At 39.4% G+C, this 15,149-nt stretch overlaps 1 protein-coding gene across 7 annotated transcripts in view; it reads right to left on the bottom strand.

The window, feature by feature from the left end:
- RALBP1 (ralA binding protein 1) overlaps positions 1-15,149 on the bottom strand; it is a 32,851-nt gene that overhangs the window by 7,166 nt on the left and 10,536 nt on the right. For 3 of the 7 annotated variants that reach the window (XM_059470419.1, XM_059470436.1, XM_059470427.1), the window contains exons 2-3: positions 8,849-9,142; positions 1,201-1,659 (exon numbers count right to left, since the gene is read on the bottom strand). In XM_059470419.1, the coding sequence (XP_059326402.1) occupies positions 1,201-1,659; positions 8,849-9,092 (703 nt within the window). In that variant the 5' untranslated portion in view covers positions 9,093-9,142. Of the gene's footprint in view, positions 1-1,200; positions 1,660-1,918; positions 2,014-2,239; positions 2,362-8,148; positions 8,166-8,848; positions 9,143-9,243; positions 9,260-15,149 lie in introns of those variants that run through there. The other 4 variants (XM_059470445.1, XM_059470454.1, XM_059470468.1 and 1 more) reach the window with 4 other exon arrangements.

Here is a 15,149-nt window from a genome sequence, read left to right on the forward strand (position 1 = left end):
AGATTTTCTACAAGGTGTTTGTATAAACTCAGCGACATTCCAATCTTCCTAAGCTTGGGGAAATTTCATTCTTGCAGCTGAAACACCCACTCGGGTTACAACAGTTTGGTGCACAGCCCTGGCTTGGCTCATACTCAATGAGCACAACTGGGCACATTCAGCCCCTGGAAAATGCCAGGAAAACATGCTCAGTTTCATGGCCAAAATGAGCCACCACAACAGCTGCAGGCCACTAAGGCATGGCTCTCTCTGAGCTCTCAATTTAGACAACGCTACACGCACAAGAGGGAGCTGTTGCACTGGAGAACATGTACAAAGGACACAGCAGAAATTAAGGAAAACACACCTGTGAAAAATCCCAACACATTGTGAGTAAAAAAACAAGGAACCAAAATGTGTCACTAGGCAGAACTAAGCAACTGCTTAAGGTGCTGCAGTATTTCTGCATGCCCACCAAACACCATGCAGATGGACAGCATGAAGAAGCTAACGAAGCCTTGAAAATAATTTCATTACTGGTTTACAGCAATAGGAAACTTGATTCAAAATGCTTTTCCTGAAATTCATTTCCTTGCTTGTTCTTGTCCCCTCCAATGTAGCCACAAAGTACTTACAGGAGCTGCATTTGTGGTGCAGCTCACAAATAAAGGGACTGTTTTGTCTAACATGACTTAAACTGAGATTTCACTTATGTAAGCTGGTGTTACACAACTACCACAGTTAATTAGCTGCTGTTGCTAACCTTAGTGAAACTTGCATTTTCTGCTTATTAGCAAATTTGCTGAAAGAAAAGTTTTCAAGGAAAAAATATACAATGGGACTAACCGGCAAAAGCAACTTAGTGGGAAGCATAAACAATGAAATGGTTATAGCTCATGTTTGCTTTTGCTATCAGCTACCATTATATTTCTAAAGCAGAAGAAAAAATACAACATACTAACACATTTTATTCACTGCTACCATCCCATGACAAAAGGCCAAAACAGGTGTGTTTTTACTGCCATTAAGTAGTACCATGACATTACCAATTTTTTCTGGTACTTCAGACCTACAAGTTTGCTTAACTTTGACTACCTGATTAATTAACCTTCTGGATAATTAATGGAACTATAAACAGTGTACCTAGATGTTGGAAATGATAAAATAATAAATTTGCAAGTGAAGACCGTAGGAACCTGGATGTCAGGGTGGCCAGAGTACCTGAAACTCTGTAGATGCCTTCACATTTCATGCCATACTTCTCTACGTAATCTATACATTCACGGAAAACTGCTGGCAGGCGGATGCCATCGTACATCATGGTCCTGTCTACTGCGTCAGACAAAGGAATGCCAAACACGGGTCTGTGACTTGGAACATCCACTTGAGGTATCTCTGTCTCTTGAATTGGCTTTTTCTTTTTCTTCTTCTCTTTCCATTGTTTTACAACATCTGCTGCAGTTAAGTCTTTTGACTTTTTCTCTTTGTGTTTGTCTTCCTTATGTTTTTCTTCCTTGTGTTTTTCATCTTTGGGTTTCTCTTTTATTTTAAAATCCTTCTCCTTCTTTTTGGAAAAGCTGGGTTTCTTGAAGACGTGTATTCCCTTGGAGCGCTTCAACTTGGAAGGACTTTCAGCTTCGTCACCGGAACTGTCCTCTTGAAACGCAGCGTAGCCTTCCGCTGTTGGGCAAAGCAGGACAAGGGAAGGGGACAGCTGTCAGTCTGTTTACTTTCCAGACAGCAACAACAAGAAGTTGCACGTAAGGAGGAGAGGGAAGAAGCAACAAGAATTAAAAAACAGTGCCCGTCTGACTCGTCGGAAGGTTTTCTTTAGTTACACACTTGAGTGGATAAGGATTAAATCAAGTTGTATAATTATATCAAAGATAAGCCACAGAGCTCCTGAACGATCTAAACAATGAATACTTTATATACTTACTCATAATGGCTATGTCCATCTTATGGGCTAGATTCCCATCTAATAGTCAAGGAAATGCAAAATAAAAACAACTGTCTGGCAACTTCTCTATGTTCCTGCAATCAACAGTGTAAGAGTTGCTGTTAAGGATCATCTACTGCATACATAGAAGTCTAACAAATTTCAATTAACAACAAACTAAACTCCAGCCACTTAAAGTCCCAATCCTTTTCCAAAATATTATGAATTTAAAGACAAGTATGAAGTTAATAAAGTTTCAGCCTCAAATAAAATACAAAAGACCCCACCCCAAACATAAACCAAAAAAACACTAGCACTTACTTTTTACTAGATGAATAACACAATTCCAGTAACGCTAGAACAATACCTGCCCATGAAAGTGCAGATTTGCCTTAAAAAGAACATGGGAGAGATTCAAACAAGTCCCTGGGCTGAGCACACCACTCCAGCAGCAAACATCCAAGTGCTGTCTAAAACATGCACCAGGTGCTTTTAAGTTGCTACGCCTCTGCAGCTGGCCCTGCCTCACCTTCAGGCAAGAACACAGGAGTCTTTAAAGATGGATTACAAAAAAACCTCAACAAACATAGCAACAAAAAAAACCAACCCACAAACAAACCCAGCAACATGCAATCCAACACAACTTTCAAGTCCACTAATTCTAATTTTACATACCCAGTACCCTATATAAGAAAAGTAAGCCTGAAACCTGGTCAACAAAGGTGACATTGGACACGCCATCTGCACCAGCCAGGTCCCCCAAGGCAGTGGGCAGCAAGCCCCCATTAGGAGCCCTTTGAGGCTCTTCCACTACCCACAGGCAGAGCCTCTGCTCGAGTGAGGCAGCACTGACAGCCAAGTGCTCCTGCTGCCTGAATAGTTTTGGGCAGAGGAAAATTACCCTCTTGATAATATCCGAGCATATCACGCACAAGACTATAGCTGAATTTTTTCCAAGTGGAATATCTGCAGAACCAGGGGGCATTTAGTCTGTCCTCCTTCCAATTCTGAACTACACCAGACTGCAGAGTCTCTCAGCATTTTTTCAGCATATAAAAGAACTGTCTCTATTTTGAAGCCTCCTTGACTGCTCTGTAGAAGATAGCTTGTAATAGTCAAACAAATATAAGAAATGTATTGAAGCACGGAACTACCATAAGATAATTGCAATTGTTGAATCAGCTCAGTCTTTGCAGCTGATACTCTTCCCTAGGACTACCAAACACACACTTTCCTAGAAGACTGAAAAAGACTGTAAGAACTGTTCCTGTCGAAGGGGAATTTAACATAAAAATGCAAACATTAACTGAAGGCCAACCAGCAGCCAGGTCTTCTCCTCCCTGCTTACTCATTATGTCACTTACTGGTTTTTGTAAACTAAATCCAGACATGGGCAAGGATTCAAATCTCACTCTGGTACAGAAGCAACTGTGGATCCACCAGCTACAGGAGCACCCATCTTCACTGTGTTTTATGAGAATGAGATGGGGCTGGCACCAAGGTTCCAGATGAACTTCAGAGATGTTATTTCCAAACAGAGAGCCAGGTGTCCCCCAGAGAGAGCCCGGAACAATCTGCCCTCAGTGTTTCCTCCTGGGTAGCTGTGACGGCTCCCAGTCACACAGCGTGGGGTTCCCACATGCACACCAGCAAGTGCCAGCACTGGAACGCAGCCTGGGAGGTTGGTGCCACCAAGAGAGCACTGCTCACACATCCCAACACTGCACTCTGCAACACAACCCCAGTGCCTTCCTAGGTCTGTGGTAATGTAACACAGCAAGAGAACATTACTGAAACTGGTATTTCTTGAATTCATGGGAAGACATGAAGGTGCAAGTTAAATACAAACCCAGCCTTTTAAAATTTGTCTCAGTAACATAAGTCAACAAAGTTTAGAAACATAAACTAATACAGATTCACACAGAATATCCCAAGAGAGGATTTGCATGTCTCTCAAGAATAGCCTGATTTTCTTTACTATACTTGTGGTTATAAAATTGCTGTACCTTTCACCAGTGATACAATAGATTGAAATATAAACAACTAAAGTTAAAAATTACCAAAAGTGCTTGAAAAATCAGGTAATTTTAAATATGGAAAGAGCATTACCCAGGGTATAGTAAACTGGTATTTCTGTCTACTGTTTCCTCAAGACTTCCAGTACTAATAGTCCCCATTTTCCCATCACTCTGCTCTATGCCACTGACATTTTCCTCCATCTAAATGAGAACAGTACTAATGTAATAAATACTCCAATTTCACCAGCACAATGACACAGCATAATCTGCCAGTTCCTTTTGTTAGACCTTCCTTCCACGAGCATGCCTTCATTGCAGTTATTTTAAATGCAATGCTTCAAGTTACATTACATGTAATGTAATGCTTGAAGTTCCCTTATCTTACTGAGAATTATAAAAACCCATTATTATTATTATTATTATTATTATTATTATTATTATTATTATTATTATTATTATTATTATTATTATTATTATTATTATTAACAACAGCAACAACAATAAATTCCAGTGTTATTCTGGAAAAATCTAGTTTACAGGCTTATAATCTTTGTCATGCAGCAAGTCCAATGTCTCTATCAGTCTGCATACTTGGGAATACTTCTGTGTTCTCATAACAAAGCACTAAAGTCATGCTGTAGTATTTATTGTTAACTCCAAGGGTGGCATTATTCAGAACTACCACTTATCAAACCTACTGCAAGAGACATTTTGTTCATTGGGTCTCTGATGGGATTTTTTAAAGTAAATTACAACTCTACAGCTGATTTGGCTCCCCAGGGAAATCTGCAGCATCTGTAATTAATTAATTGAAAGAAAACATGGATGGCTTTTACATATGAAAGAATTAGTAGGTCAAATATGACTGAAGTGCAGTGCAAGCATGAGTTACCTAATGCCAGTTTGTCAGAGAGACTGTCATCAGATTGTACAGCATTTCTAAGTACAGCATTTCTAAGTAAAACTAAAACACACAAATGCACAATGAGCTTGAATAGATGGGTTCTATTTTTATTATCAACAGAAACTTCTACCTTACAGACACTACCAACACTCACTATCCAACTTTCAATTAGATCAGTTTGTCTTTAATATTCACTTGATTCACTGATGTCAGCACAACACTCCCAAACAAATTCTGCATGCTAATTACTCTGCAGCACCGTGCCAGCAGAGCAAATGAAGCTGAAATAAGAAATTTGTCTTACTTTATTTTGATTTAAAATAATCACTGGCATTGAAAGGCAGACCTTTATCTGCAAATGGTGCTTTGCTAGATAAACACACAGTGGTACATAGAAATATACAGTGATTTGTCAGCAGAACAGGATGCAGCAACACACCCTATTTATCCCAAAGATAAATCCTGATATGAAGAGCCTCTAATCTTTATCAGGTGTAGAAAATTCTAATAACCTTTTAGTCTGTAGATCTGAAAACTGTATTCAGAGCTTCTCCACACACTGGACAGTAAAAATGTTTTGTTTGCAATAGCAGTGGTTTGGTTTTAGTCTTCATCTACATTCCAAAGGAACACAGAGGAGCCCTGTCCAACACATCAAGGATCTGTCTTTCAAAAATATTCTCTGAAATTTTCAGAAGAGTTCATATCAATGATCCTACTAACCTTTCACATGACAGTTTAGTACAATTCTAATAATTCTCCATTTTCTTGGAATTGTACAAAGAAAATCCAGATTCTTGTAAACAAAAAAAAATCCTAGCTGTATATTGAACGCATTCTGCCCATCAGCATCAATCTTCAGAAGTAAATGAATAAGCAGAGTAAGATCTACTCCATACAGACTCTTTATCTACAGAAATTCTAATGGGAAGAAGAGCTTCTTCAGAGGTATTTTACCATAACATTTGTCTTCTGCAAGAAACTGCATATTTTATGGCTTTATCAACATGTGATTAGTGACAGGTGGTTAAACATTTTCAAAAATCAATTACAGTGGTTGCTGTTTCACATAATCCATTGCTGCTTAACACAGATCCATTTTTGCTCTCCTGCTGTTACAGGACAAGTTCTGTTTGAGTCAGGGAACAGATGTGATTTAAAACTATGCCAGTAAAAAGAAAATTCCTTTTAATCCCTAGTAAGTCTCCTAATCTAACTCGCTCTACAGCCAACCAACACCCAGTCTATCAAAAGAGAGGGGAGACTAAAAATTAGTGGCTGAAACATTTCTCCAGTAGCCAACATTCCACATAAAAAACAATATTAAATTGAATTTTCTATTACCTCCAAAACATTTTTAGCACTTTTCTCCCAGAATAATTGCTGTGTATCATTAGGTTACTGACACTAACATGAAAAATTCAAATCATTAAATAACTATATCTATATACAAAAATATGGAAAAGGGTATTTTGCTAGCACACAAAAATGCTTTTTTATATAGGTGATAATAATGAAGCTAAGAATACATTACTCTTGCAGAAATTATTTACCTGAAAAACCAAACTGAGTAACTTTGGGGTATTTAACCTTCCCTGCTGCTCTTCAAGCACTTCTGAAGTTTACATTTAGAGTATCACTAAAATAGCTCAAGATTTTGTGGGATTAAACTTAGATAGAGTTTCAGGTGTTAGAATGACTTTGTCATTAATTCACTAATATTGCAAGTTCAATAAACACTCACTCTGTCATAATGTAATGTTCAATTTTTTTCACTGACACGTTCAGTTATATTTGTTTATATCCCAAACAGCATCATCATGGCAGGTTGTGCACTACTCAAAACCAAGGCAGGTAGCCAGAAAAAATGAAAAGAAACAATCTGAAGACATACAACAAAATTAAAAAGGTGAAATAAAATGAAGAACCGAAAGGATGGGAGGAATAACAAAGGCCAAATCTGGAAGGAAAAATCTTAAAATCTACCATGATAAGCAACTGTACAGTACACTTGCAATTTAGACAGTTAAAGTCTATGTTGAGGGTATATTTACAATATTGATTATTTTTGTAGTGTATGAGATGTACTGAAAGCATGGTATGTAAATTACTCTTCTATCTGACTGGCAATTATATGACAGACATATATTAGGGCCAAGAAATGCTGAATGCCCTTTACATTAGTGCTGCAAGATATTATTTTGTTCCTCCCATTTTTTACATTTTTGTGTTCTTTGAGGACTTTTTCATACCTTTAAAGGTTCTTTTAAGTAACAGAGATTGCTTTACATCAGCTATAAAATCCGCTATAAAATGTGTTGCAATCTCTTGTGGAAAAAAACAGTTGCAGTGCCAATGTGCACAGACCCGTGTGAATTTGCTGAAGCAGCATTTCTCCTCCTAAACAACAGACTCCAGCTACACTATCACCATGAGACATCCTGAATTCCACACAAAGAGATCCATACGATGAAAAATGTTGGCATCTACCCATTTCAGATTTAGAGGTGTGCAATACAGAGCTTCAACAGAAAGCTGGACAGTAAAAAAGGAACTACTGCTAGCCTGAATTTAGACCAATCAATACCAAATTTTCAATGCCAATCCAGTAATCTGTATTAGGTCAATATGGTTTACATTACAGAAAATCACTAATGAATCACTTTTCTAAAAACCTGTTTCAACCGTTGGTTTAAACTTGAGGATGCATCTTTGAGTTACAGTATTCCTTAGGCAAACAGTTTTTAGTTAAAATAGCCATAGCCCTTCTTAACTGTGGTAGAAACAATTCCTGCATACCAGGAAACTGGTTTGATTAAAAGCAGTGCAGTGACAGCAGATTCTTAAGGAGTGATTATTTAAATATGTGCATGCATATTACAAATAGTGCCCATATTAATTCTAACAGAATACTGTCTCACTGTTTCTGATCTTCCAAATTCCACATGTAAGAAACAGCAGGATACACTGTATCAGAGATTCAGACATTTTGAGATTTTGCTAAAACAAATATCACAAAGTACTAGCACTTGGGCTGTGGTATTTAGGTTTCAGAGACTTGGACAGGAAGAGTCATTCTGGTATTGAGAGTGCTCAGTATCAGCTTAGTATTTCCAAGTGCTTTGTTCTTTCAGAATATGCAGAAAAACTTTCTTGAATAAAAACTATTTCATGTTTTGAAAATTTTTTGCTCAAATCTAAAGGTGGGAAGTAATAGTTCTGTTGTTTTGGAGGATGGGTAAGCATTTAAGAAATTTCCACTCTGGATACTGATACACTGACAAAGGATTCTGTAGTCAAAGCTTTACCTTCTTCTAACCTTTGCTCAGTGAGTTCTGGAAAATTCAGATCTCAGTGTTGGTTTCCACATTTTTGACCTCTGCAATAATACTTTGGCACTGCGGGAGGAAACTGCGTGATCAGACTAAACTGAGCAACTAGAGAAAAAAAAACAACAGAGATTTTATGACTGCTCGAATAATGGTGCAGTGTGCACATGAAAACGTGGGATGGTACACTGAATAAGGCAAACACAGAAGAAGGCAGACACATGGGAAAAGGGCTACAGTTGTTGAAACTGCTTCTTCCAAATGCACAAGTGTACAATTCAGATCAGACATACACTTTTATTCTAGCTGGCACCTCAGCTATGATTAAAAATGGATATATTTGGAAACACATTTGAAAACCTCCACTTAGAACATGAAGAACCACTCCATGCCAGAATTTACCAATGCATCATGAAAGGTTTTGGATAAATGCATTTATTAGTAATTCTGGGCACATGCTTGGCACCTGTATCTCACAACAAAAGAAAATTAAGGTGTGGAGTTTTTTTGCAAGAGAAACAGGTGCTCCACAAAGTCTGCTTGTAGCAAACTAAATTAACTTCCTCCACACTGAAACACATTTAAAAAGAACCCACTGGGAATACTTAGCAATTTTGAGAGAGAAAAAAGGAAAGAGAACTTGAAAGCATTGAACTAAAAAGAGAAGTTGTCTACTCACTTCTTTTTTCTTTTTTCTTAAATTTTCCTTTCTTCTTCCCATGCTCCTTTTCATCATCAGACACTATATCTGGAGGCTCATGCAAGCTGTCGTGAGGCGGCGAGGGCTCCCCGGTGCGGTACAACCCGGGGAATTTTGTGGGACTGATCTCTTCAGAGCTGGGAGTACGAGCGAGTCCCCCGCTGTGCTCTACCCGCCGGTGTTCACTGGGGCTGCTCGTGGGAGGCAGGAAGCACTCGGTCATTCTGATACCCAGATAGCACACTGAAATCTTCTGCTACCTGTCCATCACACCTGCAGCAGAAGAAAACAAAAAGAGAACCCACACAATTTTAAGCAATGGGTTTCAGAACACTTGGTTTACAGCTTTACCCTGAAATCATAAACAGCAATACCTTCTATAACGAGAGCTCCAACTTCTGCCAAGACAGAGTAACACAACATCAGGTCTTCAACTCAGTGTTTGCAGAATTTGTGCATTAACTCCAGAGCCATATTAACATGAGATCTGCCATTTTAGTCATTTCTACTCTATGATATATAAAACATATATATTAAGTATCTGAATATTTTAACTGTTGAAATAATTCTTACAAAATTCATAGGCAGCTTGCATACTGATTGGTAGTATTTACTACAAATTAGTTTCCTAACTTTAACTTTTTTGGACATGAAATAGATTTGCCTGGAAGCTCAGAGTGTTTGTGAGCACTGCCCTTAAGGCAAAAATCATTTTCTTCTTTCCCAAGCATATTTTATAGATGCAAATAAGAACTCACCTAGCCTCTTGCAATAAGGGGGAAAATAAAATAAATACAGCTAAAGCAAATCCATCTTTTAATTATGCTGCTGCAAATTAAAGAAGGTAAAAAAATAATGATTATGCTTTACTGGTATACAACAATTTCCCCTCTGAACAGGCTGGATCAGGTTATCTGCATCCAGATGCTGGTACATTGTTTGCTTGGGAGCTATGGCCAAATAAAAGTTTATACAAAAATTGCTAAAGGAAGCCAATGCATAAATTCTCAGCAGTGGAACACATAAGCAAAATCTCCTCCTAGTACAGATAAATTTCAGAAATACCACAGAATGGATATCCTGTATGGGACACCGCACCTCTGGAGTCCACTTGGCCGGATTTGATCCCTTGTGTCTAAATGGTCACAAAGGACACATCCCACAACACTCTTCAGCAGTAGCACTCAACTTCAGGGCTTTTATTTACAGATTGGTAGCATACAGAAAAAATACGACATGCTGTTGTATTCTGCCCATGTTCTTTCTGCCCCGTTAACAATTATAGATCAGTCTAGCTAAGTGGGTTTTGGGGAGGGTGATTTGTTCACTTTTTTGGGGTTAGAATTGTAAGTTTTTTTTTTTAAATCTCATCTTTCAGCTCTCTGTATGCAGATCAGAGTGAAGTTTTAGAGTATGTATGCAACAGTATCTCCCTACAGGAGATCACTCACAATGCTTATGGAAATTACCAGTTACTCAGATCAGAATTTGAATAGGGCACAGTAAGACACTGAATTATGATGAGAAAATATTAATGAAATCTTTACTTAATACTGTTCATTCCTTATTCTAGCTAAAACAGAGGCACTGGCTAAAAATTAAGACAATGAGGTGTACTTGCAAGTGCAATAAATTAAGACAGTACTTATGTTTCTTATTTTTTTATTTTACAGCTTCAAGAAAGCATTACTTTCCTATATGTAACATTGCCTAGGCCTTTACATAAGGGAGAAATTTTATGATGCTCAAATTATATCAAGACCTATCAGCAGAAGAGAGCTTTTAAGCTTACTGAAAAAACCTCTTCCACTTTACTAATGGATGCTAATGTTCTACTGCCATATAAATCTTTACATTTCCTTTGGCTTTTACCATTTTCTTCCGACAGCAATAAAAGACTGAAAAAACCATGGACTTTCTAGGCATTTTGAGAAGGAACATTTCTAACAGGCTTGCTCTTCTGCCAGTTTCTCCCTCTCAAGACTTTTTCTTCCCAATCTGTTACTGCTTCAGTCCTGCCTCCCCTCTGCAGCAGGTCCCTCCCCTCAAACTGCTTCTCTTCACCTGGGCAGTTCTCCTGTGGCAGGGGATTCAATAACTCACTGCTGCCACATGAGGAAGGTCACACTACTCCCCCATTAACTCTCCTCTGCCTCCAATTGCAGCAGTGAGATGATTCAAGTTCCTAGCTGCTCCAACAGGCTTCTGCTGCTGAGCTGGCCTGTGGAAAAGCTCAACAAGCACCAGCAATGAAAAACAGAGAAGTGGCAGAACCACCATGACAGGAGTGCAATCCCTGTCTTTGGGCACCTCTGTTTTATCATACCACACACAGAGCTACATCTCCTCAGATTTCAGTTATTTCTTAGTATTTATAACTTAAAACTTTGATTTCTTTACCACCAAGTGTCAGTACTCCCATAGCTCTTGTCTTGACTTACCACTCTGTTTCACCTTCAATGTATCACAGACAATCTGATCTTCATCTGCTTTGGTCTCTGTGACTCAAGCTCAGCTTCCAACTTTCCCCTCATCTTGTTTTTTATTTGGGCAGTTCCTACTTTCCTGCTGCACACCACTTTCTTGCAGATAAAATTCTCTCCCTTCTTCCTCTGTTTCTTCTACCAATTAGTTGCCAGTCCCCACTTCTTCCTGAATGTTCTCTCCTGCTGTTTTCTGTTACTTCATCTTTTCACCTTGTCCTCATTTCTCCCACTGGCTCTCAGTCTCTCCCCAGTACCACAAGAAGGCCCTTCTTACCTCCCTGCCAACAGCAGGCTCCTTGACTCCCACCACTTCTCCTTCACTTGACATTTGACTCCTTCCACAGGAGCCACAAATGCTGCTACATTACAGGATCAGAGAGCTTCTCGCAGTTCTGGCACCTTCCCAGACCTAGCTACTTTTTTCAGTACTCCCAAAATGCAGTTTCTTGAGCCACCTTCCTGCTCAACACTGAGTTAGTCCTTCAGAATAACTGAATGTCAAGTAGAAGCCTTCACTGAACATGGGCAGAATCGTGACGTCTCCTCCATCCAAGGAAAGACTAAATTACAGGAGACTTTAAACATGGAAAGAAAGTTTTTAACACAAAATCTCCTCTATCATGCCATCACCATCTTTCTAGACCACAGATTAAGCACAGGAAAGTAGGTTGGGGAAAGGAAGGAAGATGCCTGCACAGGCAAAATAATGTGGTTTTTCAAGTCTCATTTTTGAAAATAACCAAATTCTTTCCCAAAAAAATCTGTTTGAGCTGCATATTTAGTAAGTAAAGATGAGATTTGGAAAAAAAACATAAAAAAGAGAAGACAGAGAGACATGACAGCCAGCTTTAATAGATCTCATTTTAATAGTGTATCATCCAAGTTGGTATGAACACATTAAAAAGAAACATAGTCTGAAAGACCAAATTCAGCTCTTTCATTCAGTACAGAAGGCTCCATTATTTCTGTTTTGCACGGAGTCTGTACTGTGACTTTGTGCTTTGTACCAATTGCAACAGCAGAAGCAAATTAGAGCAGGTGATTGCATGCACAGATGTTATTTTGTAAAGCTTCTGGGTGGAATGAAGGATGTGGATTTTTTCTGCAACAAGTATTATGCAAGACCACATCTGAAGCACAGTGGGTGTCCTCTGGTCATTCCATTTTGCCACAAACAGACACCTTCTGAATACCTGGGTGTTACACTGAAAATAGTCCCAAGAAGTCACTAATCAAAGGATGGAGGCAGAGTGAGGACATTCACTCAGCTACCAGTACCTGCTCCACCATAATTATCCAAAAGCAAGACAGAGAGCACAGCACTCCCTCACTCATCACCACAGACCTTCAGTCCAAAATATTTGCATATGTGTGAAGGACCTGATTCTTGCAGAAATGAAGCACACCATTTTTGGACAAAAATACACTAGTAACAAACACATCTCCATTTTGGAAAGCAATCAACCACAAGAAGAATAAAAACTATCACTTGTGGGCTAAGTATGTCAAAACACTTCAGAAACCATGAGTGGTACTCATATAACTGTTGAGACTCTGGAATAAGATGAGAAGATCCAATTAGAATTTATTTACCAAGACTATACAAGGTCTGCATCACATCTAAGTTCTGTATCTACTGCATTTTTCATAACATACTGAAAAGCTTAATACAAATCTCTGTTTTCATTTGAACACTTCTTAGATGACCTCTGATGTAATCTTGACATTTGACTGTATGGCAGCATTTCGGTCTTTCATGTAATAAGCAGTGGCCAGGTATAAAATCAGTGCCTTTTCCTTTCTTTAATAAGGCAACACAGCCATGAAAGGAGAAGGAATAGGGAAGTACTTCATGTAGACAGGCAAAGCAAGTTTAAAATTTCACAAGTCACAAGTAATCACACAAACACAGCATTAAGTAACTCCCTTGTGAGTCATGCACTCTTCATAGCTGGCAAAAATTAAAGCATCAAGAAGGGACTTCACAGAATTTTTTTTATAAAAAGGATGAAATACAAATTGTTTAGCAGAATTCAGCTCCTCAACCTCAGATTAGTTTACAGGATATGTGATGCCATGAGAATGTTGGAAAATTTACTTCAAAGGAGGGTGTACAATCATACATTTGAAGTCACACAGGAGCAAGCTGTACATTTTCCAAATAATGCCAGCATCGGATCACCTCTAAAAGTAACAAAAGTAGATTTTGTGTGGGCTCTCATTTACCTGTAGATGGATAAAGTCTGGCAGCTACAGCACCATCCAAGGCATTTCAAGTTCGGCTCTGAGAGTCCATTCCAGCTCAGGAGTGATATACAAACAGACAAAACTACTTATCTCTCAACAACCAGGGAGCTACAGACCACATCCACACCTGAGTGGGCTCTTGGAGGAGCCAGCTCACATTTAGAATATGCAGCTGTATCCAGAATACTCCTTGTTACTCAGGGTATTCCAGCTCTTCAATAATCTAATCAGTAGGGAGCCAGCCTTAAAATAAATAATTAATAATATCGTAGACATTTTAGAAATATCGAAAAGAAGGTTTCCAATCCCATTATGATAAAGTCTTGCAATTGCATGAAGATAAAATCTCCAGATATGTGGAAGCACATGCTTTCCACTTTGGTTCACTTCAGGGAAAACAGTATTATAGCCCCTAGCCTACAAAATTCTATAGAGCTCCATCAGGATGGAATTCACAGGCTGCTTCCAAGACACACATTTTGGAAAAAACAAAAACGGGATCCCTGGAAGGGGATGGATGGTTGAATGCTCTGCTCCAGGAGAGAGCACATTGGAAAGAGATGGACCAGAGCTGCCTAGGAAAAGCCCCTGTCCCATGGTGCTGCCTCCAGCACTGGCTATACTGTCACACTCCTATTTCACTGTAACATCCCACTTCCCAGAAGAGGCAGGTATCCCACTACCTCTCCAAAGCAAGTAGTCTACAAGGAAAGTCTGGGCACAGATCTTTGTTACAGGGTAACGACCAAAGCCCTACACAGAGGGTACACAAACTATGCCCCACAAGTGGCTCCCCCTGCCCTCCCCACCATGTGGCTCATTCCATCCTTCAGGGATATCAGAGCAAGTCCTCCCATATCTTTCCTCAGCTGAACCAATGGTCATGGAAGCAGTTTCAAAGCAGTGCACTACATTATGATCACAACCAAATATTTAAGAGGCATTCTTGCAAATAACTGTCCAGCTAACAAGCTGTTGAATTGCTTTGCATGGCAGCTTTCTCAAGTAACAAGCAGAAGGCCTAAATTCTGCACCGCAAGGCAGACAGGCACTGCACCCAGGCCAGAATTCTGCTTGACTAATCAGCCACCTGCACTGCAACTGCTACTGCCCACCCTGAGAATAATTTCTCATTCTCCAAACTTCTTGGCAATGTGCTACTCCACTGTTTGGGATTCTCTGTTTTTAACCCCAGCAAATCCTGGTCTTGGTTCCTTGTGGTCTTGTCAGCACAAAGTAATCCAATACCTCCAGTAACAGCACTCAAGCCTGGTACATTAGTTTCTCACTCGTGGTTTAGTCACACTCTTCCCCAGATTATCTCCATTTGCTTCCTTGTCCCCTTTCCTGCAGTGCAGCTCCTCCACAATCAGGACTGCACCTTGTCTATCTCACAATCTTTTCCTCACCAAGCAGGTGTTCACAGCCTGGACCTGTGCAAGCCCAGTTTCACCATTCCTGTTCTCCACACCCAGTGTCTCATCTAACCTCACCTCTTGGCTGCTCGCTGTTTCCCAGGTTTCCCTCACCACCTTCTATTTCTCCCA

This window comes from Ammospiza nelsoni, chromosome 1 (genome assembly GCF_027579445.1).
Source record: "Ammospiza nelsoni isolate bAmmNel1 chromosome 1, bAmmNel1.pri, whole genome shotgun sequence".
Taxonomy (NCBI): Eukaryota; Metazoa; Chordata; class Aves; order Passeriformes; family Passerellidae; genus Ammospiza; species Ammospiza nelsoni.